Source organism: Panthera pardus, unplaced genomic scaffold, assembly GCF_024362965.1.
Source record: "Panthera pardus isolate Hobbes unplaced genomic scaffold, ASM2436296v1 HiC_scaffold_12, whole genome shotgun sequence".
Classification (NCBI taxonomy): domain Eukaryota; kingdom Metazoa; phylum Chordata; class Mammalia; order Carnivora; family Felidae; genus Panthera; species Panthera pardus.
The window spans coordinates 108,190,483-108,216,609 of NW_026526677.1; the positions used below are offsets into that span (position 1 = coordinate 108,190,483).

The 26,127-nt window shown below is 39.8% G+C and overlaps 1 protein-coding gene across 1 annotated transcript in view; it reads right to left on the reverse strand.

Annotated features, from left to right (window-relative positions):
• Positions 1-26,127, reverse strand: part of ATM (ATM serine/threonine kinase) — a 131,709-nt gene that overhangs the window by 43,795 nt on the left and 61,787 nt on the right. Inside the window, 11 exon segments of the mRNA XM_019469253.2 lie at positions 264-351; positions 3,720-3,875; positions 5,564-5,651; positions 8,162-8,339; positions 10,275-10,451; positions 13,711-13,852; positions 17,102-17,273; positions 19,458-19,553; positions 21,148-21,280; positions 22,128-22,292; positions 23,069-23,243. Of these exon segments, the coding sequence (XP_019324798.2) occupies positions 264-351; positions 3,720-3,875; positions 5,564-5,651; positions 8,162-8,339; positions 10,275-10,451; positions 13,711-13,852; positions 17,102-17,273; positions 19,458-19,553; positions 21,148-21,280; positions 22,128-22,292; positions 23,069-23,243 (1,570 nt within the window).

Here is a 26,127-nt window from a genome sequence, read left to right on the forward strand (position 1 = left end):
TACTTCCAAGTGTCAGATGAAGGAACTCAAGGTTGGAAAGGGGGAGTGATCTGCACAAGATTTTACAAGCAGCAGGGTCAGGATCAGAACTCAACTCTGTCCACCCCGAGGCCTAACGTTCAAACCGTGAGCTTACGTACAGGACACTCAGCCCAAACAGTAACGTCAGTCTGAAAATCAAATGACGTCTCTAGCATCTCTATAATAAAATAATAATACAAAATAAATAGTATCACAAATAATAAGGTCTCTGTAATATTTACCTGTAAACTTATTCCAGTTTCTTCTTTACTTTTTTCACTCAAACTAGAAATCGTTGTATTTTGGCTTGCTTCTTCAAACATAAGGCTTCTGTTTGTCACAAGAGCACATCTTTTAATGAAAATATACTATTGTGAAGCTTACTAACACACACTATAGCCTTGAATGAGAAAAACTAACCAAGATCACAGATAAAACATAATGAACCATTCATACTTTAAAATGTAATATGACTCACACCTAGAATGGAAAAAATTTGTGAATATTAATTCTTCTCATGATTATCAAATATTAATGACAATCTCATAGACAGGAAGGCCATAAGTCAAACTGCGCTTATTTATAGGGCCAGGCCTGTTTAAAAATAAATGCTCTCCAATTTATAATGTTCTGTCAGGGGTTTTACCCGAAGTTCAACCTCATTAATAATCACGGGCACACAAGACCACACCGAGACACCACATAACAAGCGATAAATCGGTAAAAATTAGGAAGTGTGATAATACTAAGTGTTCACAAAGAGGGGCATGGGTGGGATCCACCCACCCAAGGTTATAAAACCACTAAGTGACAGGAAGAAGACAGAGATCTGGGTACCCCAAGGCCTCAGCTTTCAGCCCTGCACGTACATACACGATATTCAGTCCCATCAGTTAATTTCAACTCCCAAGTCATGTCAGCTATAAAGTTGGCGACAATAATTATCCCGTGTATAAAATCAATAGTAACCTAAGTGGGAGTGCCTCTGTTATTACTTATCAATTGATTCCTGTTTGGCTCCCTCCTTCAAATGTAAGGCTTTCTACGGATCCACTCCCACAACTCCATTTCTGACAAGTACGCAAACGGCTGTGACCACTTTCAGAAACAATCTGGCACTATCTTGACAAGGCTGAACTTCTGCATCCCCTGCAGCCCAGTAGTTTTCCCCTTAGACACAGATCCTGAACCGGGGAAGGAGGAAACGAATCGTGGTGCACCGCCCCCCGCTGGGACACGCAGTGGCAGTGACAAAGTACTGACCACAGCAACACACGAAAAACAAGTTCTAGAAAAGCACACACATAATTTGTCATGAAGCTCAAAAATGAGGAAAACTAAACCATATTTATGTATTCATACTCCTAGGATAAAAACAGCACCTATAAGAATGAACACAAAACACGAGCTCACGTTCACCTCCCGGAGGGAAGACAGAGGGATGGGACAGAGGAGACTGCTGCCTGACAGAAGAGTGGCGACAACATCCAATTTATGTGTAGCTATTACATCTATTTTCCTTATTGGCAGGTCATGCAGAAGACAGTTTTCAGAGGAGAAATTTGGAGAGCAGGGGAGACAGTACTAGAGGTTGTAACTTTGTCCGTCTAAGGCTGTAATTAATCCAGGAAAAACAGAGCCGCCAGGACCTGGCAGACGCTGCCTCAAGTACCAGTGACACTCACATAACCGAGGTCACGAATGAACACCTTTGGTCTAAATCTGTTTGAGGGAGTTTTACACTTCTTTCTGAAAAATTATGGACACTAGCTTTGAAATCTCGTATGTTCTCAGGAGCAAGTTAACAAACAAAACTTTATGGTACCTGACTGAGTCACTGAAGAAAACCAGCGTTCCCTACCCTCCGTCAAGCTCATCCCTCTGTCTGCCCTTCCTGTCCCATCAGGCACTTGGGGAAAAAAATCAAAAATCAAAACCAAACTGTTAAAGCAAATTGCAAGCCTTCTCTGTCAAGGACTTGTTCCTAAAGTTAACCAAATCAAAATCCGGGCCTCCTGCTCGTTAAACAATTCTGCAAAAGTTTGCCAAAATCTATCCCATCACCTATCTACAAATTAAGGTGATTTTATTTACACTCATAGACGAGTGGTGCCTGGGTGGCTCAGTCTGTTAAGCGTCCGACTTCGGCTCAGGTCATGATCTCGCAGTTGTTGAGTTGGAGCCCCATGTCAGGCTGTGTGCTGACGGCTCAGAGCCCGGAGCCTGCTTCGGATTCTGTGCCTCCCTCTCCCTCTCAGCCCCTCCCCCACTCATGCTCGGTCTCTCAAAAATAAATGAACATTATACTACTAGACAAGTGTATTCACTCCCAATTAGAAGAAATACTAATTAGAAGGAAATACACAATGAAACCAAGATACTGAAACACATTCAGATCATAATTACTACTGCCAAGTATGTAGACCCTGACTCAAATGTTAAGTCTCTAAGAATGGGCAATGATCCATTTCTTACTGATATTTAACGAACATAACTGTCTTCATACAGTCTATAGTGATGATGAACCAATTACATATTATACATAGTATCTACATATCATAGATTTTTGTTTTCATTTGAAAAGGAGAAACTAAATACCAAACCAAAGACTTAAGAAATCAGTCCAAGTAACTCATTTATTTATGTTTGGACGAGGATCTGAATTCTGGCTCCTGGTTTTCCACAGTCTAAAAATCACACTGTTTCCAGCTTAAGGACAGTCCAAGGTAGAAATCATTAAGTAGCAAGCATGAGAAATATAGCAACATATTATATCTTTGCCATTGCAATTCTGTAATAGCAGTGATTCTGTGGTGGGAGAATGAGGCTAAGAAGAAAAATAAACACTAGGCTACTTCAATTTTTTTTTTTTTCAACGTTTTTTATTTATTTTTGGGACAGAGAGAGACAGAGCATGAACGGGGGAGGGGCAGAGAGAGAGGGAGACACAGAATCGGAAACAGGCTCCAGGCTCCGAGCCATCAGCCCAGAGCCTGACGCGGGGCTCGAACTCACGGACCACGAGATCGTGACCTGGCTGAAGTCGGACGCTTAACCGACTGCGCCACCCAGGCGCCCCAACACTAGGCTACTTCAAATGAGTAAGATCTCACGAGTGCAGCTGGGATAATACAGTGTGCATTCTCTACTCTTTAACCTCCTTGCTTTCTTGTTTTTCACTAAGATCTAGGACAACACCTATTCAACTCCTATTAGAATTCTAACTCAGAGGAAAAGTTAATTAAGTTGGTAGAAATACAGGTAGATAGCAAAGTAATGAAAGTAATTGAGTCACAGAAAGAAATCAGTACATTACTTTATAATAAACAAGGAAAATGGACCTTGAACAAGCTGGGGGATTAGTGGTAAAAGTAATTTCACTAAAATCAAGCAATCACTCAATCATCTGAAAACTATTTATTGATCACTTCTATTAAATTCCCAATGCTACCGCTATGGGGAACAGAGAGATGAATAAGGAGTTTGCTATCTAGAATTTATACAATTCTTAAGGAATAAACATCTGTTTTATTTCAGAGCAGAATTATTTATATCTTTTAAAATATTATTTCACTTTAATAGAAAACTTCTATCTAAAATGTCTTTTAAATGGGGGAATGGGAGCAAAATAAAATACATACCTTTACTGAAACAATGTCAACACTGATTTTAAAAGCCAAGTGTCTAAATTCCATTACCTTTTCTCCTGGTCATCTGTGCTTTTCTTATCTGCATAAATTTCTGCGTAGAGCAATGCTGTAAAGTGAGCAGCACAAGACTGAGCCACCTTAGCAACCTCCAGGTAATTCAACTCCAGCCAGAAAGCATCATCAAAAACGGTTCCTAAGGAAGGTCTAAGGAAAAACTTAACATCAAGTCATGTCCATTTCTTTAACTTCAATATCAAAAGAAGAGTATGCTGATATAGAACACAATGGTAGCAAGCGTTAAAAAGAAAATTAGATTCAAATAGCCAAAAACCGCATGTCCCCAACATACAGCTGTAAACATGTTAACATACTACGGCTGAAGAGCCCTATCTGACCCCTTTCGGATCACAAACCCCGTACGGAATCTGAGGAAAGCTACGGATCATCAGAGCTCATACAAATTTGGGGTTCACACCTACCTTCCATCAAGGGGTCTATGGACTCCAGGCTAAGGGTAGGCTGCACAGAATACCCAATAACACCTACAAAAATCTTTTTTAAAAAGTGGCCAATTTAATGGAAATACTGTTTCTTCAAAACACAAGTACATGTTTTTCCTAATGCAGTCCGTTTTCTCTTTGTTTTTTCGCCTAAGTTACTTAATAAAAACCTTCTGGGAGTAACAGTGGGTCACAATCGGAAGCAATCATCTATCTCTTTTAAAACCAGCATTATAAATGAAATGCGACAAGGTAGTGGGTAACAACACTGGTTTTAGGCCAGCATATGGCCTGGTTCAAGTCCGGTTGGACCACCCACTACAAGATATATCACCTTCAACAACTTCGATTCTGAAGGTTTAATTTTCTCATTTGTAAAACCGGGGAACAAGAGCCATCTTCCACGGAATTTGCAATGATTAAATAACACGTATCAGGCTGATGAATACAGCGCCTGTCACAGAGCTGACGCTTAACTGTAGCTACGGAGGGGCACCTGGGTGGCTCAGTCGGTTGAGCAGGGAGCCTGCTTGGGATTTTCTCTCTCCCTCTCTCTCTGCTCCTCCCCTGCTCCCACTTGCCCTCTCTCTCCCCACCTGTGCCCCTCCCCCACTTGCACGTGCTCTCTCTCTAAAATAAAAAACAAAACCACCAAAAAACAAACCCTGTGGCTGAGGAACCTGAAGTTCAGAGATCACAAAGCTTCTAAGCACCAGAATCGGACATAAATTGAGGTCCTTTACACTCCTTTGTTCTGTTCATATTCTCTCAAGGAATCTTCCGTACGGCCTATTTAGAATGAAAACTAAATGTGAAGAATGTTTATCTCTTCCAAGGACTGGAATGTCAACACCACTCTACCTTGATGACGAATCTGCATTGAACGATTCAGAGGTGAAACGGACTCCCAGCCCCAAGAAATAACATGCTTCTGGCTACAGCTACAGCTTTTTATGGGCTTTCTCAGGAAAGGATCTCTACGCGACAATATAGCGTATCGGTAACTTTCTAATTGGAAACATACTGAAACCCTAACATTTCTAAGAGCGGTGTGGGATGGTATGCGGGGGACAAAGAGGAATTCATTTGAAAACGTAAAGGCATTTGGGGATTTTGCACTCCTCCCCTACTCTCCTTCCCGCCCTTCGTCAACCACTGCCGCCACCAGCATACACGCACAGAAGACGCCACTTCCTACCTATCCAAGCTGCAGGCCTGATTTAACCAAAGTGCCACCTGAATATGGGTTATTTCAAGAAGATAGAAGCATCACACAAAGTACTTACAGCACCTTGGAAACAGCACCACCTCAGAGAACGTGACAATGCAGCCGGCAGTAACAAGTGACCCTTCTAAGTCCCCAAACCCCAAAAGCCATGTTCACTCCATTACCTCCTTTGTCTCCTCATGTAGTCCACAACAGCAAGCATGGTCCTCTGCGACTTTTTATCCACACAGCATCGGAAAAAGTGCTCTGAGTCTGACAAAGAAAGACAGCTCCCCTTAGTCTGGGCAGACTTGCTTAAGGGCATCCTTCCTTCTGGGCGTGCGTCTGTCTCCTTCTACACTCTAAGCTTCTGGTGGGCAGTCACCTGGCATAAAACTGGTTCTTAATAAGTATGAATCGATAAGAACTTAATGGCATTTCTTACTCTTTTACAAGAAACTGTGCTTATTAATGAAACTGAGAATTTAATTACAATTTATATTTTATTTCTGAAGGGGGCTAATTCACTGGCTCAGTAAATACTTACCGAGGATCTTTTATGTACTGGGCAGTTGGGATACAACTCTGAATAAGAGAGACTGTTTCTGTGCACACAGAAGTCACTGGCTTTTGCCTGAGAGTCTCACCTCTGTGTGATGAGGATGTGACAGTGAAGTGGAGAGTGGACAGGCACAAAGGATGGAACCTAATCTAAACAAGGAAAGGTTCACAGAGAAAGGGGTATCCGATGGAAGAGTGGCAGACAGTGTCCCAGGCAAGAGAAACAACCACCTACGGCGGCTGCAACAGGAACTCACTGTAAGAATTTCAGTTGTGCTGACAGCAGCAAGGATGCTGGGGGCAGACACAGAGGGACTAGCAGGATTTATAACACAGAAGTGGCAGGACCTGGCAGTCGGGTGAACATGAGAGAGGTCTAAGTGGGTGCCCTTCACTGACGAGGTGCATGGTCGGAGAGGCCGAGGGGAGGGGATAGGAGGAAGATGGCAAGTTTACTCTGGAGAAGTGAGTCCAAGGTGCACGGGACACAGTCAAGTGAGGTCAGGGAGACTTACAGACATCAGATCTGATGGAAATGTGTATTTGCTTTCCTTGTAAACAACAGAATTCTACAGGTGAAATATAAATTGTCATTTATGGTCACAGATACTGGCACTTTACACAGAGATAAAATAAAATGGGCAGATTTCTACCAATGAATGGTGATAGGACACATATACATATATACACATGTATGTATATAGGATAAATATGAAAACAATTATCATGTTCATGATAAGGAACTGCCAGGTCATCACAAGCAATGATTACATTAAAGTTGGTAATAAAATCGTCTTCAACAGAACTTTAAATTATTTTAATATTTAAAGTTTAAACGCTTACTGGTAATTGAATCACTTACACCATATTTCCCAAGTTAAGGACAGGAGACACAGTTTAGTTTGCAAAGTCTCTACGAGAATTATTTCATGAATTTCATTCCAATAATCTGAAGAAAATTCATGTAAGCATGTTTTGGGTCATTTACATGACAATGTATAATCTACTCAGACCACAGAGTGAGCTTCCAGGTCTACGTTTATAGTTAGATTATTTCACATGGTAAGGGTGTAATTGCTATCAACGAAGAACTACGTGAAACATAAGCCTAAGTGACACCTCAGTCGTGTCGAAGGTTTTAGCAGTAAAGAGGGAAACGAGTGGGACAAGTCACAGCTTCTGCCAAAGTGACTAGAACTGTATCAAGACTGGGAAGAGCAAGTCAGTTGCAGCAAAACAGAACGTACATCGGTCCTTCTCTTAGAACTGCACTGGTGTCCAGTACACCAAGTGAATTTGCACCTGGTTTTGTGTTTGCACATAAAATACATTAATGACACATGTTAAAGACAGTAAGTTACCATTACAGATTTGTGATTCGTTTTGCCTTTATTTAATCTTAGGTTTGAAAACCTGACCCAGAAGAAGCCCTCAACTATGCGCATATATATATATATATATATTGTGTGTGTGTGTGTGTGTGTATATATATATATATATATATATATATATATATTATATACCCCCCATAATACAGTGCTCCTGTTCCCGGTGGAATTTCTCCCACTATAAGCTCTACCATGGGAAATACTTATTATAAAGCATGAAAAGAAAGGAGGTTATGTGAGCAAATGAAGTATAATCTAATTTTTGTTTGCAAAAACCCCAAGGATATGTACCACATGTGAATGGTTGTTATCCTTGATCATGGAATTATGGGCAACTTAATTTTTTAATTTCTGCTCATTTCTATTTTCCACAATAAATATTTGGTAATAAAAAGGGTTGTTTTCAAACAAATGAGTCGGGGCCAGAGCTTTAGCATGAACATTTCATCATCTTTCCAACATGGTACTCCTAACATTTGCTTGCATTTATTAGCCTGCTTTTTCCACTGCTAGACTGTAGGGCGTCTTCTCTGTGTGGCTAAGGTCCGTGCCAAGCCTAGTGCCTGACACACACCGAATGCTCAGTTAGTTGCTCCCTTATTAAGAGCCACAACTTCCTGAGGGAGTACTGTGCATCAAGTGTTATCCCAGGTGCTTTATATGTCATCTCATTGAAAACTGGCTACAACCTTCATCACCATTCTACAGATGAGGAAATAGTATTTAGATGCTATGGAATTAAGCCAATAAAGCATCCTGAAGGGATTCAAACAAATCCACCTTTCTCTAGAACTGAGAACTTAAAGTATAAATGCTAGAAATTGAACAGAATACCTGAATCCAAATTTGCAGGGGTTGTGGATCGGCTCGTTTGTGAGGAGTGTCTGAAACAGTTAGTGAAAAATCCCTGAATGTGTGTAGACAGCAGAGTTCTCCATGATTCATTTGTATCTTGGAGTAAAATATCATGAATCAAGTATGGAAGCACAGTCTGACAAAAGTCAGTTTTCACCTAAAATATACAAGCATATCAAATCAAGAGTTTGAGTGAAAATAATGTACTTAAAATTTTCATCCATTACTGGCATATTAGACTTAAAAAAAAAAAATCAATCTGCCATGAACTCAACGTACCTCTAAAACACAATCAAAATACATTTTCAGGCAGTGCTTAAACAAATCAAACTAATCTAGAGTATCTATGTCAAACATATGTGTCAATTACATGACAACTGTTCATTTCCGACCTGGGCCACCTGCATGCAATGAAACAGGATACTGCTTACAAGTGAAATTATTAGGTCACTACAGCAAATAAAATTTCACTGTTGACAAGTGTTACTAATAACAAGCAGCTTTCAGGGCACCTGGATAGCTCAGTCGGTTAAGTGTCCGACTTTGGCTCAGGCCATGATTTCATGGTTCGTGAGTTCGAGCCCCACATTGGGTTCTTTGCTGACAGCTCAGAGCCTGGAGCCTGTTTCAGATTCTGTGTCTCCCTCTCTCTCTGCCCCTCCCCTGTTCACGCTCTGTCTCTCTCTGTCTCAAAAATAAATAAACGTTAAAAAAAAAATTAAAATAAATAAATAAATCAACATTAAAAAAATTAGAAAAAATAAAGCAGCTTTCTAATTTGTTATAAAGGAAAATGGGGATTGAAGTTAAAGAAAAAAGCTGGAAAGCTGATGTTTGTACATTTTCTACACTCAGTGAAAAGCTACAACAGTCATGTTAAAATGTTTATTATTTTAATAAACTCCAATTTATGGGTATATGATGTGGGTACTTGTTTGTGATCTACTCCAAGGTATAGATAAGTACTTTAATACCCGTGGTACACTGAAACAGCATACAACCTTATGTTTGTCAAGGCACTCTCTTCATTACTCATCACATACTACACACACAAAACAAATGTGTACCAAATGCACACTTTATCTTTTCCTTTTAGACTAAAGACAAATCAAAATGGCAGTTTTAGAAATAAAGAATTTAAGGAATTTGGAGCTGGGGTGTTGTCTCTATGTATATTTGGAATATTTTATCTTGTGACCCAAAGTCAGGACTTTATAAAAAATCTCAGATATGTTCACTAATGGGAAATATGATGTGTGTGTGTGTCCAGGGTTATCACCATGCTGACTTAGCACAAATGCTACGTAGTAATGCAGAGAGTGTGAGAATTTATTCACTGCCAACAATTTTTCTGTAGAAGTAAGGACCGTTTTTTAAATTGCTTTCAATCAGGGCACTTTACCCAAATACTCATTTCTCTATCAGTACTTTGAACTGGCAGATGTCTGAACTAGTCAGATACTCTGTTTTCACACTGCTATTGAATCATGCAGCTTTTGAAGCCTTAGAGCATCATGATATTGTACTGTTTGGCACACTTGATAAAAGCACACAAAGTTGGTGTTTAATTGGGTATGTACCTTTACCCTCTATTGAAATAAACTGTACTGTACCTTCAAAAATAAAAGAGCAATGCTAACTGCTACCCTAGTTCTTTTTCTCACTCAAGAAAGTATATACCAGGGAAAGAGAATCACAAACACCTTAAAAAAAAAAAGTAAACTAACAATAAAGCAGGAGACTTTTGGTTCATATAAATAATTTACAACCATCCGTATCTTAACTATCATTAGTGGCACCCTTTAGAGCTCATCTAGGAGGTAGCTAGCCCACAGCAGAAACCGATCGCACAAAGTTATAGCTAAATATTTAAACACGCCCGTGCAATGGGTTCCCAAAGGCCGAGCGCGGGCACTGCTCCATGGAGGTGACGCTCCACGGAGATGATGCGAGTACCACAGATCTGCAGACCAGAATCGTGTACACAGAAGCCGAACGGGACGTGACCAGCCAAGAAAGCTATTAAGAGAAGGCTCAAATAAAAACAGCAAAGGTAGGAAGGGAGTAATTAAGTCAGACTAACTAATCTTACTTCACACATTGGCTTTAATAATTGAAGAATTTCACTCTTCGTGCCTCCACTATCCAAAAATGCACAAGTCAGCCTCTTTATCCAACTGTCATGATTTCCACTTTGAGGAGTCCACAGGCTCGTATCATCCAGGCCTTCTAAAGGACTTTCTTTGTCCAGTCTGGGTACTTCTAAAAACTAGAAAGAAAACAGTCAACACATGTAAGTAAGGCAATTAGAAATACATTCTATCTTTCTTATGCAGAACAAATATCCAGACATAAACGAATCTGTTTCCAAACCAAACTACAGTTAAAACAAAATCTGGAAGCAATGGGTACATTTTAAAATTAAAATACATTTATGTTTACATGAATGGCAGAGTGGTATGCCAAAAAGTTACTGGTCTACACAGCAGGATGCATGAGTTCGAACCTCAGCTCACTAGTGTGTTATATGAATCACAAACTCTCTGCAGCACCTGTCTTGTGGACAGAACCAGTCAGGGTCCACCACACAGAACTGATTTCAAGATTAAATCAGTTCTCAAAATGTTAAAACTACAGTGTTTTATAGCTTAGATGACTGGTTTTATTAATACTTTATATTAACAGTAATTTCACTGAGACCGAAACTGTATTGATGATCTATTAAAAAGACTATTACAATAATGGGTATATGTCCTCAAGTTAATTTGGTGAAAATTCTACTGTGTATTTCCCAGGTGCTTTATGAAAAGAAAATACTAAAGAGGAAAGTTTAGACTAAAGAGAAGGAAGAGTTCTTATGTATTTACTTTCAGAACCTTGCAATGGTTATTACCGTGGACAAAGGAGAAATCTATAGGTCATCTTAGATTTCACTACAGATGGTGTTTTTTTTTTTTTTACTATGTAATTTATTGTCAAATTGGTTTCCATACAACACTCAGTGCTCACCCCAACAGGTGCCCTCCTCAATGACCATCACCCACTTTCCCCTCTCCCCCACCCCACATCTGCCCTTACTTTGTTCTCAGTATTTAAGAGTCTTTCATGGTTTGCCTTCCTCCCTCTCTGTAATTTTTTTCCCCTTCCCCTCCCCCATGGTCTTCTGTTAAGTTTCTCAGGATCCACTTAAGAGTGAAAACATGGTTTCTGTCTTTTCTCTGACTGACTTATTTCCCTTAGCATAATACCCTCCAGTTCCATCCACGTTGCTGCAAATGGCCAGATTTCACTCTTTCTCATTGCCAAGTAGTATTCCATTGTACATATAAACCACTTCTTCTTTATCCACTCATCAGGTGATGGACATTTGGGCTCTTTCCATAATTTGGCTATTGTTGAAAGTGCTGCTATAAACATTGGGGTACAAGTGCCCCTGTGCGTCAGCACTCCTGTATCCCTTGGGTAAATTCCTAGCAGTGCTATTCCTGGGTCGTAGGGTAGTTCTATTTTCAATTTTTTGAGGAACCTCCATACTGTTTTCCAGAGCGGCTGCACCAGTTTGCATTCCCACCAACAGTGCAAGAGGGTTCCCGTGTCTCCACATCCTCACCAGCATCTATAGTCTCCTCATTTGTTCATTTTAGCCACTCTGACTGGTGTGAGGTGGTATCTCAGTGTGGCTTTTATATTTCCCTGAAGATGAATGACGTTGAGCATCTTTTCATGTGTCTGTTGGTCATTTGGATGTCTTCTTTAGAAAGGCGTCTATTCATGTCATCTGCCCATTTCTTCACTGGATTATTTTTTTTCAGGTGTGAGTTTGGTGAGTTCTTTATAGATTTCGGATACCAGCCCTTTATCCAATAAGTTGTTTGCAAATATCTTTTCCCATTCCATGGTTGCCTTTTAGTTTTGTTGATTGTTTCCTTTGCAGTGCAGCTTTTTATCTTCATGAGGTCCCAATAGTTCATTTTCACTTTTAATTCCCTTGCAAGTGGAGAGATGTGTTGAGTAAGAAATTGCTGCAGCTGAGGTCAAAGAGGTTGTTGTCTGTTTTCTCCTCTAGGGTTTTGATGGTTTTCTGTCTCCCATTCAGGTCCTTCATCCATTTTGAGTTTATTTTTGTGAATGGTGTAAGAAAGTGGTCTAGTTTCATTCTTCTGCATGTTGCTGTCCAGTTCTCCCAGCACCATTTGTTAAAAAGACTGTCTTTTTGTCATTGGATATTCTTTCTTGCTTTGCCAAAGATTTGTTGGGCATACATTTATGGGTCCAGTTCTGGGTTCTCTATTCTATTCCACTGGTCTATGTGTCTGTTTTTGTGCCAATACCATACTGTCTTGATGATTACAGCTTTGTAGTAAAGGCTGAAGTCTGGGATTGTGATGCCTCCTGCTTTGGTTTTCTTCTTCAGTATTACTCTGGCTATTTGGGGACTTTTGTGGGCTCCATACAAATTTTAGGATTGTGTCTTCTAGCTTTGAGAAGAATGCTGATGCAATTTTGATTGGGATTACACTGAATGTGTAGATTGCTTTGAATAGTATTGACATTTTAACAATATTTATTCTTCCAATCCAGAGGCGTGGAATATTTTTCCATTTGTGTCTTCTTCAATTTCCTTCATAACCTTTCTATGGTTTTCAGCATACAGGTCTTTTACATCTTTGGTTAGATTTATTCCTAGATATTTTATGGTTCTTGGTGCAATTGTAAATGGGATCCGTTTCTTTATTTCTCTTTCCGTTGCTTCATTATTGGTGTATAAAAATGCAACCAATTTCTGTACATTGATTTTGTACCCTGTAACTTTGCTGAATTAATGTATCAGTTGTAGCAGACTTTTGGTGGAGTCTGTTGGGTTTTCCATGTAGAGAATCATGTCATTTGTGAAAAGTGAAAGTTGGACTTCTTCTTTACCAGTTTGGATGCCTTTTATTTCATTTTGTTGTCTGACTGAGGATGCTAGGGCTTCCAACACTACGTTAAACAAGAGTGGTGAGAGTGGACATCCCTGTCGTGTTCCTGATCTCAGGGGGAAAGCTCTCCCAGGGAGAGAGGGGGAAGTTTTTCCCTAGTGAGGATGATATTAGCTGTGGGCCTTTCATATATGGCTTTTATGATGTTTAAGTATGTTCCTTCTATCCCGAAGGACGGTGCTATTTTAACTTCCTTCGGGAATAAACTGTTGCTTGTGGCACAATACCTACACTACACACCACACCCAACACCAAGGGCTTTCGAGGGATCAACGTAAGGGTTTTCTACTCCTAAGAAAAAAGGCCTATCACTAAGAACTCCTCCTATCCCCTGCGTCAATCTGAAGTTGAGCTTTCTATCTCTCAACTATTCCACACTGCTAAAATTAAAAACAAATCCCCTGGATTCAAGAAGTACAGTTGGAATTACTTATGAGAAAGGTTAAACGTTAGTATAATGCTACTTAAGAAACTTGACAGTCATATCTCACAGCACATACAACTGTTCTAGACAGTGTGTATTCAATAAACATTCACTATTTGACAGACCTTTTTTCTCGATGTTCTAAAAGGCTGTAGATAGATCAGCATGGGATCAGTTGTCGTCTTATAAATCTCCCAGAAAGTATGTCCAGTCTTTGTGGCTAAGATGCTTTTCAAACAGGTAACAGCAGCTGATCGCACTTTGACACTGAAAAACATACATAATTCAAATGCCTATAAAGTATATCAACTATGGTCATGAATCAACCTCGAATAAAAAATTTAAGTAAATTTACATTACAGTTGGCCCTTGAATAATACAGGAGTTAGGAGTGCTGATCCCTCCACAGTCGAAAATTTGCATAAAAATCTTGACTCCCCCAACACTTAACCACTAACAACCTGCTATTGACCAGAAGCCTTACTGATAACATAAACAGTCAATTAACATATATTTTATATGTTCTGTGTTATATACTGTATTTCTACAAAGAAGCAAGCTAGGAAAAAGCTGTTTTTAAGAAAATCATAAGGAAGAGAAAATATATTTAGAGTACTGGGCTGTGTTTATCAAAAGAAATCCACATAGAAGTAGATCCGCAGAGTTCAATTCTGTGTTGTTCAACTGTAAACTGTAAAAGCCAACTGTGTTAGGCAGTTTTAACACAAGGAAAGTTTACACCTATAAAATTCTACAGCATCAAAGCCAAAATTATCAGTGAATTTTTAATATTCCTTCAGTAAGCCTGACTTATTAATCACTGCAGCAATTCCCTTCAATGACTACAATAAAGTTTACATTATGACTGCTATAAATTAAAAGTACTCAGGAAAAGAAATACTTGGAAATAACAATGGCTAATAAATATGGGCAATGAGAACCACAGAATACAAATTCACCTGAGAAAACAATACTTTGATAGTGCTTTATCTAAAAGATGTAAATCATTTGGGCAAAAAAGAATAGCTTTTCCCTCAAATGATAAAATTATTGTCTGGAACAATTTTATTTGTTTTATTGTAATGTTTATTTATTTTTGAGAGGGAGTGAGTGTGTGTGTGAGCAGAGGAGGGGCAGAGAGAGAGGGAGACACAGAATCTGAAGCAGGCTCCAGGCTCTGAGCTGTCAGCACAGAGCCCGATGCGGGGCCCGAACTCACGAACCACGAGATCGTGACCTGAGCCAAAGCTGAACATTTAGCTGACAAAGGCACCCAGGGGCCCCAAGTCTGCAACAACTTTAAACAAACAGTAAGTACACACGTATTCTGACCAGAACCTAGTTGAGAATCATGAGGTAAGGCATCTGAAACCTGTCATAATACCCTGAAAGTCCTTTTGCTTTGCAAAATATTAGGAAAAGGAGGGCTGTGATACAAGAAAGCTGAAAATATAAGTGGACAAGAACATCAAAAGCCTGACCCTGTAAACTGGCGATGAGCTATGAAATAAAGGCTTGTTCCTCCTGGGTTTCTCAATTTAAGATGTGGAAGCATAAACCCTAAACCTGGACTCACCTTTCATCCCCTCTCCCTCACTGCTCCACACCCGACTCACAGGCAAGTCCTGCCGGGTCTCCGTTAAAAACACACCTTGGCTCCAGTAATGTTCCACCTGCCCTCTGTCCCCACCACCCTAACCCGAATCACCATCATTTCCCCTCTGGACCACCCCAGCTGCTCCATAACTGGGCTTCCCGTTTCCCCTCCACAAGCCATCTGCCACATACAAGCCAGAGTGAAACAGTAGGCTGCATCCTGACACTACTCTGCTCAAAACTCTATGGCTTTCATGTATGTTTCAAATATAATCCAAATTTCTTAATCAGAATTAGTCCTATCTTTTTAATTTCAAACACACCATCGTCTTCTTTCTGCTCCTCAGACACACCACGCTAATCCCCGCTCTGGAGTTATCTCCCAGTCTGGGATGTTTCATCCCTTATCACCTACACTTCATTCCCGCTCACACCCATCAGTGATCAGCGGGATGACACTTGCTCACACAAGCCTTCCAGGACCAGCTCTTGGGAGAATCCTCTGGTCAACATTCCCTTGGTAGACCGGAGGCCCTCAAACGTCATGATTTGTTTCCTCTTACACAAAGAGGTTCCTTATGCTTTACAGTTTAAGTCACATTAAATATCTTTGCCCACCCTTTTCAGAAGAGCCAACTCCAAATTACCACGTAGTGAATGCTGCCTGCCAATTTTCTGTGGAAACATCTTCAACGACTATGCCATATACACTTTGAAATACAGTTTGACTGATGAGATGGATTACTAAGTGGATAGAAGGATGGCTTGAGGTGATGAAGCAGAGACAGCAGTGAAACAGTAAGGGTAGAATCTAGGTGGTGAGTATACGGGTATTTGCTGTAAAATTCTTTCAACTTTTCTGTAGGCTTGAAAATTTTTTAAATAAAATGTTGAGAAAGAAATGCTGTCAGCATTTTTATTGTAACAAGAAAAGAGAAAGATACATGCCCATTAAATGAACAATGAAAACATGTCACGTAGACATTACTGCCAGCTATTTATTCTCTCAGAGGTGGGCCAGTTGCGGGCAAACACAGGTAAGACACCTTATTACCTTAGAAGGGTGTCTGGTGGTGGGCAAAACTCCTCTGAACCCACCCTCCCCAAAACGGAGGTGCTCACATACACCAAAAATAAACAGATACATAAATGGGGCAGGGGTGTGCAGAAAGAAAGCCCAAGTGAATTCATAGCCACCAAAGCAGTAGTCAGGATAATATGTGTGGCACTTTTGTTTCGCATAATGAATAAAAGGGCAAAAGAAAACTCTGTCTAAGCTGAAGACTGTTGGAGTTAGGAAGCTTCTGCTCCAGGACTTACTGGAAAAGGATCATAATTCTCTAAATGAGAGGAGAGCAGCACCTGTGATCTTGACAAGGGCCCCAAGCATCCTCTTTGGCAATTCTATTTTAATGTTCTGTACAGAACCACCTGGTACTTTTCTTACTGTTTCTCTAGTCTACTCTCACTAGAATTTAACATGGACCTAGTCTGATGTGCTCACCAGTGAATCCAGGGCCTGGCACCTAGCAGGGTTTCAGCGATTATGTGAATTAATAAAAATACACCAATTTTCATTAGAATACCTGAGATTACAAGTATGGCAGTTTATGGGGTGCCTGGGTGGCTCAGTAGGTTGAGCATCCAGCTCTTGACTTCGGCTCAGGTCATGATCTCATGGTGTGTGGGTTCGAGCCCCATGTCAGGGATTCTCCCTCTCCCTCTCTCTCTGCTCCTCCCCGGCACGTGTACATGCTCTCTCTCAAAATAAATAAATCAACTTAAAAAAAAAAAAAAAAGTATGCAGCTTACAGGGGAAAAGTTTAGTTAGGAGAGATGTTTGTTTATATAAAGTATCATTCTCCTTGAACACAGGACGAGGTAGGTGCTATCAGATATAAAGTATCATTAAATACTCACCAATCTTCTACTAGCGTATTATTCAGGTAGGTCAGCGTTAGGAAGGTCCACTGAAGTTCTTTATCTTCAAAGAACTCCAGGGCCTTGGTAGAAGATGTATCTCTGCTATGCTGGATAGCTATCGTCGAGAAGTCTATAGGACCCACTTCTCCCAGGCAGCTTCCAACAGCCTCTGTATAGAGAAACTCCTTGTCAGTACACTTGTAGCTTAGAGTTCTTCCATAAAACAACTTTTCTAACTTCAAAAATAAAATGTTTTGTCATTCTTCAAGATTTGAGTGGTTAACCAAAGACTGAATAAAGAAGCTGCAATACATTGTATCACTGCCTTTATACATCCATGTGGGCAAAGGTATTTTCCCATATAAAATCATATCCAGGACAGAGAAGTCATTAACAGAATATAGGTATTAAGAATGAAAGTGTAAACAGAGCTACTGTATGAACGTTATCAACAGACTTAAGCCTGTTAAAATTTTAAGTATTACACACACGAAGCACACCAATCTGAAACACTTACTTTAGTGAAAATTCATACATGTTTTTTTCCACCTGTGTTATCACTACCCAGATGAAGATAGGGAGCAGTTTCTGTATGCCAGAGAACTCCCTCACGCTCTTTTCCAGGAGTGATGGAATTTATTAAAGTATGTTCACAACTTTTTTGATAGCTCTCTTTTCCAAAGGTGGAGCCTGATTCCTCTCCCCTTCAATGTGGGGTGTCCTTGGTGATTCACTTGTAACAAACAGATCGTGTACAAGTATTTCACTTCCTTCTTTAAATTTATCCCCAGGTACCGGATTCTCTTAAAGGCTATTATGAACAGAATGGTAAATGGAACGAAATTTTCTTTTCAGATTGTTCACTGCTGGTGTACATAATCACAACTCAATCTTGTGTATGGATCTTACATCCTGCGATTGTGATTCATTTGCTGGCCCTGTTACAGTAGCTTTCTTGTAGATTCTCTAGCATTTTCTAGATACAGAATGATGTCATCTGTGGATAGAGACAATTCTACTTCTCCCTTTCCAATTTGGATGCTTTTTCTCTTCTTGTCCCACTGCTCCGGCTAGAATTTCCAGTACAACTTGGAACAGCACTGGTGAAAGAGGGCAACCTTGTCTCTTTCCTGATGTGGGGGTGAAAGCTTTCAGTCTCTCACCACTAAGTATGATGTGAGCTGTGGCTACTTAATAAAACCATGTTAAGATTTTATGCTACACAGGAAAGCCACTTAGGGCTCCTGTAGCAAATCAGGTTTGTCTCTAGAAACAGTGCCACCATGGATAAGGTATAAATTCCTTGGTCAAAGGAAACTTCTAGGGCGTTAATAAGATTCTGTTTCCTGGTCTGGATGCTAAAAGCACAGGTGTGTTCCATTTGTGAAAAGTTTTCGAGTTACATACTTATCATTTGTATACTTTTCTGTATGTAAGGTATATTTCAATAAAAAATTTACAAAAGAAAAAAAAAGAAGTGCCCCAGATAACAGGCTCCCCCTGAGATGTGAAGGAAGGCTTCACTGAAAGGAAATAGTATCTGAAGGACCTCTTATTCCTCCATTTTTCTTATTTGAATCAATGCTGTCATGACAACTTCAAGCTGACTTCAATCATTCAGTGTTTCCAGCCTGGGATCACTAAGTCTAAACACCTCTTCTAGGCAGGATGTATGGTGGCCATTTATCTTACAATACGATACCCTACAAATAGTATAGGACTTGAATGTGGTTTTAATTTTTTTTTTTTTAATGTTTGAGAGGGAGAGAGACAGTGTAAGTGGGGGAGGGGGAGGGGAAGAGAAAGAGGGAGACACAGAATTTGAAGTAGGCTTCAGGTTCTGAGCTGTCAGCACAGAGCCTGACGCAGGGCTCAAACTCATGAATGGTGACATCATGACCTGGGCTGAAGTAGGACATTCAACTAGCTGAGCCACCCAGATGCCCCGAATGTGGTTTTAATATCTGAGTTTAATTCATCTAGCCCTCCAAAACCTCATCTTATTTCTGTCCTACAAAAAGACTAAGTACTAATCAGTTATATTTACAAAATGTATCAAAGATGATTTGCAACTTAATGCTACAAACAGGTATTTCAAACTTTCCTAAAGATAACCAAGGCCTTTTCAAAAGAACGGTTTTGCACACGTGTATATCGCTAACTTTTCACTTTTATAAATGTTTAAGGAAAGTACGAAAGGAGGGTTGCTTAAGGCCATCTGAACTAGACAGAACTATACCTCAGCTAGCACTGCACGTTTCCCTAATAACCCAAATGACAAACTTCTACTGACTGTGAAAACAGGAATGGCCACTCAAACAGAAAAACTCACATTCATTTAGCCAGAGATTACCTAAAACTTCTCTTTCACCAGTGTGGCTCACTGCCATCTTGCATAACTGCAACAAGCTGACGATTAGTTTCACCATTATGCCATCTTGTGGGTTTTCTAGGAGCAGTTTTAAAAAAATTAGTTTCAACTACACCGGAGAATACACATTTCTTTACAACAGGCTTATATATCAAATTATCTAAAACACTTTTATCAAGTTTTTTTTTTTTAAAACAAGGTTTTAAAACCATAAGAAGGTCAAAAAATATATAGTGAATAGATCTCGACTTATAAAACAGAACCATGTAAAAATGACTGGCAATATTTGGCAGAGAGAGAAAGAGAAATGTCTTCATATGTTGCACAGATAAGTCAATACCTTAGGAAAATCACAGTAAGAAATACAAAAGTCATTCAACATCAACCTGAAAGAGACCTTGGGAGCATGTCTTGTTCTTCAACATCTAGCATTTAGTCTAGAACAGCAATATCCAATAGAACTTTCTGCAATGACAGAAATGTTCCATAATCTGTACTGTCCAACAACAGCCACTAGCTCACTTACTCCTGAGAACGTGACATGAGCTAGTATGATATAAGAAACTAAATTTTAAATTTTATTAAACTTTAATTCACTGAAATTTAAGTAGCTATGAATAGCTACTGGACAAGAGAAGTCTAGACCAATGAATGACCCAAACACACGAGAACAAAAGATACAGTTTCTCATCTTTACACAAACACTCATCTCAGAACAAATGTGCTACGAGCTCTGAGCTCAGGTGGTCAAAATCAAAATTAGTTTTTATTTTATTTTTTTTTTAATTTTTTTTTTAACGTTTATTTATTTTTGAGACAGAGAGAGACAGAGCATGAACGGGGGAGGGGCAGAGAGAGAGGGAGACACAGAATCGGAAGCAGGCTCCAGGCTCCGAGCCATCAGCCCAGAGCCCGATGCGGTGCTCGAACTCACGGACCGTGAGAGCGTGACCTGAGTCGAAGTCGGACACTTAACCGACTGAGCCACCCAGGCGTCCCCAATATTAGTTTTTAAAGTTACTGGAAAAAAATCACAATGGAAATATGAAATTAATGGGTACAAGATGAAAATCAAAATGTAAGTAGAGAAAATTTCCAAGTACAATATTACAGTAACCTAAACCGAAATCAAAATAACATAAAAATGAATGTTTTCTTAAATGAGAAAAAGGTAGAAACACATATACAAATATGTGTGTATACAGAAAACACACACATATGCACACAATTACATGCACACACATGGCTAAGAGGCTGTAAGTGGGATACGTTTCTTCTATGAATACGAGTTGGAGCAGGAGGCAGAGAGACACATTGCCTGTATGCCTGGCTCTAAGGAACTCAAATTTCTGTCTCAGGCAGCAGGAAGTGATTAAAACTTTTCAAGCAAGAGAATAATGCAATCATGTTTGGGTTCAGAGAAATCACCCTGGCTGAGGTGCAGGGGATGGATGAAATGAGGGTAATTCAAGGTGAGGAGGCCATGTAATGACCTCTTTCCCAGTTAGAAGAGAAATGATAGAGGTTTGAACTAAAGGATCAGAATCTAAACTAAGTCCGTGGCAATTAATCAAAGAGTAAGAGTTTACAAAACTCAAAAAAAAAAAAAAAGTTTACAAAGCTCTTTCCAAAAGAAATAGGTACAAATAACCCGGGTCATTGACATCAGTACCCTGAGATGCTCTCATGAGATCCAACATCTGATCTTTATGTTGTGCCAGCTGTCTGCGAAGATCCTTCAACCCTTCGAGCCTTGTCAAAGGAAGTGCATCATAAACACTCACGGAGAGAAAATGATTTATTTCCTGAAAGAGAGCATTAGTTAAAAACATAACTGGTTTTTTGATTTGTATGAAGTCTGCGAAATAAAACTCAAAAGAAAAAAATTACTAAGAGCCTTTCACAGACACTGACTCACAGCTTTATTATTACCAAACAAGGTAGAAATAAATGACTTCTTCCATTTCAGTCCTACAATGTGGTTTGGTTTTTTTGTTTTGTTTTGTTTTGTTTTGTTGGCCAATGTTTTAATCTTGACTCTCTCACAAGAACATCTTTAAGATTTTAAGATTATAATTAGCATATTCCAAGGGAAAAGTTTAAATTTCTACTTATTTAGTACTGTAACTCTCATTTTATATGTTAGTACATTTAGCTATATTATCACATTGATATGTAGTCAAATATAGAGTATGGTTTTAAAATTGGAAGAAAATTTATGCTAAAAAACACACTTGAAAATAATTTTCAAGTTTATAAAGATTAAAGTAAGATTAAAACTTGAAAAACTCTTTAAAAATTCAAATATCCTCTCTACTTCAAACATCAAATTGTCCTTCAAAAGATCACACAGTAATTTTGAGGAATTAATGAATCTGATGCATACGAAAATCAGGCATATTTTATATCACATTTCTTCAATACTTAATTTCAGACCGTAACAAAAAAAAAAACTTAATATTTACAATTTTACTGCAATACAAGAGGATATATTAAGACTCACTTTTTTGTTGAGAAGCTAAATCTCAGGTTATTTTTTATCACAGTTTTTTTTAAAAGACTCAGTTGTTTTCTTTCAGAGAATTAGAAGTGTTCAAAAAGTATTGCTCTTTATCCTAATACAAAATAGTAAGATGATGGAATAATTATTACCTCCAAAAGTGAAAAGGGTCCTTTACTGTATTTAATTTTCTGCTGAGTAAGACGCAAATCCTTAAAGACATCATGGTCAGGAAAAGGATCTAAAAGTTTAATTGTCATATAGAGGTTTTCATTATCCTTGTTATCTATCACTAAGTATTTCAACAAGTCCAATACCTAAACATAATTTAAAAAAGAAAAAATCAAAAGGAAAAAATGGTTTAATTACATTTTAAAGTAAAACAACCAAACCTACTATAATAAGTGATAAAAACTCTACTGGCCTAGTTCAGATAAAAGGTTCTAATTACTTCTATAGTACCAGCTATTACTGTTTTCAAATGAGTCAACAAATACGTAAGTTGCTGCTATAGCATGGGCACTGGGGTAGAGAAATGCCAATATTACCGGAACATTTTATTTAAGCAGTATCTCACACACCATGACAGTAGTATGAACTGCTGTCCCTCGTTTTCATTACCTCTATACTTCAAAGCAAGGAAGAGACAGACACTGTTAGGTAATCTGTTAGATCCAAGTTACTGGGGGCGCCTGGGTGGCTCGATCCGTTAAGCACCCAACTCTTGGTTTCAGCTCAGGTCATGATCTTGAGGTTTTGTGGGTTCAAGCTCCACACTGGTCTCTATGCTGGGAGTGCGGAGCCTGCTTGGGATTCTCTCTCTCTCCTCCCTCTCCCTGCCCCTCCCCCACTCGCACTGTCTCTGTTTCTTTCAAATACAAAAAATTTTAAAAATTAAAAAAAATTATTAGGTGCTCTGTAATTAAATGATTACAAGGCTTAATTAACTGAAAATGTTTTTCCAACCATTTTTCAAAGAATATTTTCGCTGAAATGACCCACCGCACCAAGTAAACGTAAAACGTTCAGCTCCTTCCAATAACGCTTTATCAATGTATGTCAAATATCTTTGTGAAGATGATTTGGGCATCACCTGTTCCTGAACCTCCATCTGATCATCCACAAGGGGTATGAGTGTACCGACAATGACGTGAAGGTGATTTTCTAAAGCATCCTTGCAGTAAGTGACTGCTGTGTGGCAAACCCGGCTTAACAGGTCACAACACAGGGAGAAGCTTCGTAACGACACGTCCATGAAACGAGAAGGCCTGTGACACAGGCAAAAAACAGTAAGTTCTGGGAAACTGCTTCCATATGAGCTCATTAAAAAGTCATTTTTATTCAGGAGCTCTAATTCTGAAGTGACCCCGACACAAAAGTCACTTTTGTATCTAATTCCTTAATGGTTTAAAAACCAAAAAGAGAAGTGACAACAGCAAAATGAGAGAGTAGACAGCTCCAATCCCCCCTCCTGACAGGCCGAGCGGGCAGAACTTTGTCAGAACTCTGTCAAATAGGCAAAGGTGTACAGAAGTCGAGCAAATGCTAAAAAACAAACAAACAAAAAACAAACAAAAACGGCAACTTAAAAACAGTTGGAGGGGTGCCTGGTGGCTCAGTCGGTTAAGCATCTGACTTCGGTTCAGGTCATGATCTCACAGTTCATGGGTTCGAGCCCCGCACTGGGATCTGTACAGACAGCACGGAGCCTGCTTGGGATTCTCTCTCCCTCTCTCTCTGCCTCCCCCCCGTTGGCGCGCTCTCTCTCTCTAAATAAACAAGTGTTTAAAAAAAAAAAAAAAAAAAAGACTTAAAGCTTCATGGCGTTCTACCAGCCTCTGCCTCGCTACTCCCTCCCCAGCTTGGCGGGTGTGATGAAAAAACTATAGTCCCCATTCCCAGCATGGGATCCTGGCCCTTTGCTCTGGATGGAGCAGAGCAGAGCGTATTTGTTAATGACTGTGTGTATCTGTCCTAAGCCTGTCTGGGAGCTACCTGAAGGGCGGGTGCTTCACTCTGGTTTGTCTTACTTGAATCTCCCCAGGCTGTAAGAGCCATGAGCAGTACTCAAAAGCACCATAAATAACACTGGCCAACTACCCACAGCTGTGAGGGGCAACAGATTATTGTTCAGACATGCAACAGACTGCCTAAAGCCTTGGATGAAAAGCTGGGAAGAAAGTTTCTTCCTGAAATTAGAGAGTTCAAAATCTCTCATATATCTGGGACACTGAGAAAGCCACACATATGCCCAAGGTAAGAAGCTTATTCAAAAAACACCCAGGAAGACCATACGCGTTCATGCTGGGCTAGTCCCTAGGCTCGGTGAGAACCTGCCTGTGAAGGCAAGTCCTCACAAAGAGCCAACCTGCAGAAGTTGGGAAAGATTCTCATTCTCATTCTCTCTCTCTCTCTCTCTCTCTCATATTCAATCACTTGCTCTCGGCATTCAAGGAAATCTGTGTAAAAATACTACCTGAACACAAGGAACACTCTTCAGTAGCCACATACGGTGAGGAACACACCCTTGGCAAAAAGAGTTTGCACACTCGTGAAACATATGGACCACTACAACCTTCGACAATTAGGGGAAAAAAAAGTCAAACCCTAGGGAAGGGGAGAGTGTGATTTCCCCATTTACCACAATTTAATAGTAAAATAGCCAGTTTTCAGAACAAAACAGAGAGCCCAGAAATCCACACTTATATAGTCACTTAATCCACAGCAAAGGAGGCAAGAATCTACAACAGGGAAAAGACAGTCATTTCAGCAAACGGTGCTGGGAAAACTGAACGGCTATGTGCCAAAGAGTGAAACTAAACCACTTTCTTATAATTGCACACAAAAATAAACTCAAAATGCATTACACCTAAATGGGAAACCTGAAACCACAGAACTCCTAGAAGAAATCACAGACAGTAACTTCTTTGATATCAGCCAGAGAAACATTTTTCTAGGTACGTCTCCTCAGGCAAGGTAAACAAAAGAAAAAATCTCATCAAAATAAACAGCTTTTGCACAGCAAAGGAAATTATCAACAAAACAACAAGGTAAGATAAAAGATATCTCCAAATGCTATATCTGATGAAGGTTAATATCCAAAATACATAAAGAATTCACACAAAAATTAAAAAAATAATCAGATTAAGGTGCCTGGGTGGGTTGGGGGGCTGAGCATCTGACTCTTGATTTCAACTCAGGTCTTGATCCCAGGGTTGTGGGGCTGAGCCCCACATGCTGAGCATGGAGCCTGCTTCAGATTCTCTCTCCCTCTGCCTCACACTTGTGCTCTCTCAAAAAAACAAAACAAACAAAAACAACAGCAAAAAACCCAGGTAGTACTGACACAAGGGCAAACCAAGGACACAGAATTGAGAATCGAGAAATAAATCCACACATCAAGGGCCAAATGATTTCTGATAAGGATGCCAAGTCCATCCAAAGTGGTGCCCACTTTCCCTATACATGGTCCTACGCGATTTCTTCCATCTGGCTTTTCCTGAGCTATGCCCTTCTATAATAAAGCGGTATTTTAGTCAGTAAACAGCTATCCTGAGTTCTGAGAGCCACTCTAAAAATGACTCAGGACTGTAGGAAGAGGGTCATTGGAACCTGCAGTGTAGAGCTGGCTGGACAGCACAGGTGCTAATCCTGGCTAGTGACTGCCATTGGAAAGGAAGGAGGGGCAGGCAGTCTTGCAGGACTGAGACCTCAATCTGTGGAATCTGACACTAACCAGCTACATCTGAGTTGAACTGTAGGACACCCAGCAGGTGTCTGGATAATTGTGTGAGTGTGTGTGTGTGTGTGTGTGTGTGTGTGTGTGTGTGTGTCTGGAGAGTGGGTGTTACACACACACACACAGGAACTGGTGACCAGAACCACTATAGTGACATAGATATTTCAGGCCATCTAAAATTAGTTTATTTTAAAATGATGAATTGGGGCATCTGGGTGGCTCAGTCAGTTAAGCATCAGATTTCAGCTCTGATCACAATCTTACAGTTTGTGGGTTCGAGCCCTGCGTTGGGCTCTGTGCTAACAGCTCAGAGCCTGGAGCCTGCTTCAGATTCTGTGACTCCCTCTCTCTGCCCCTCCCTGGCTCACACTGTTTCTCTCTCTCAAAAAAAAAAAAAAAAAAATTTTTTTTAA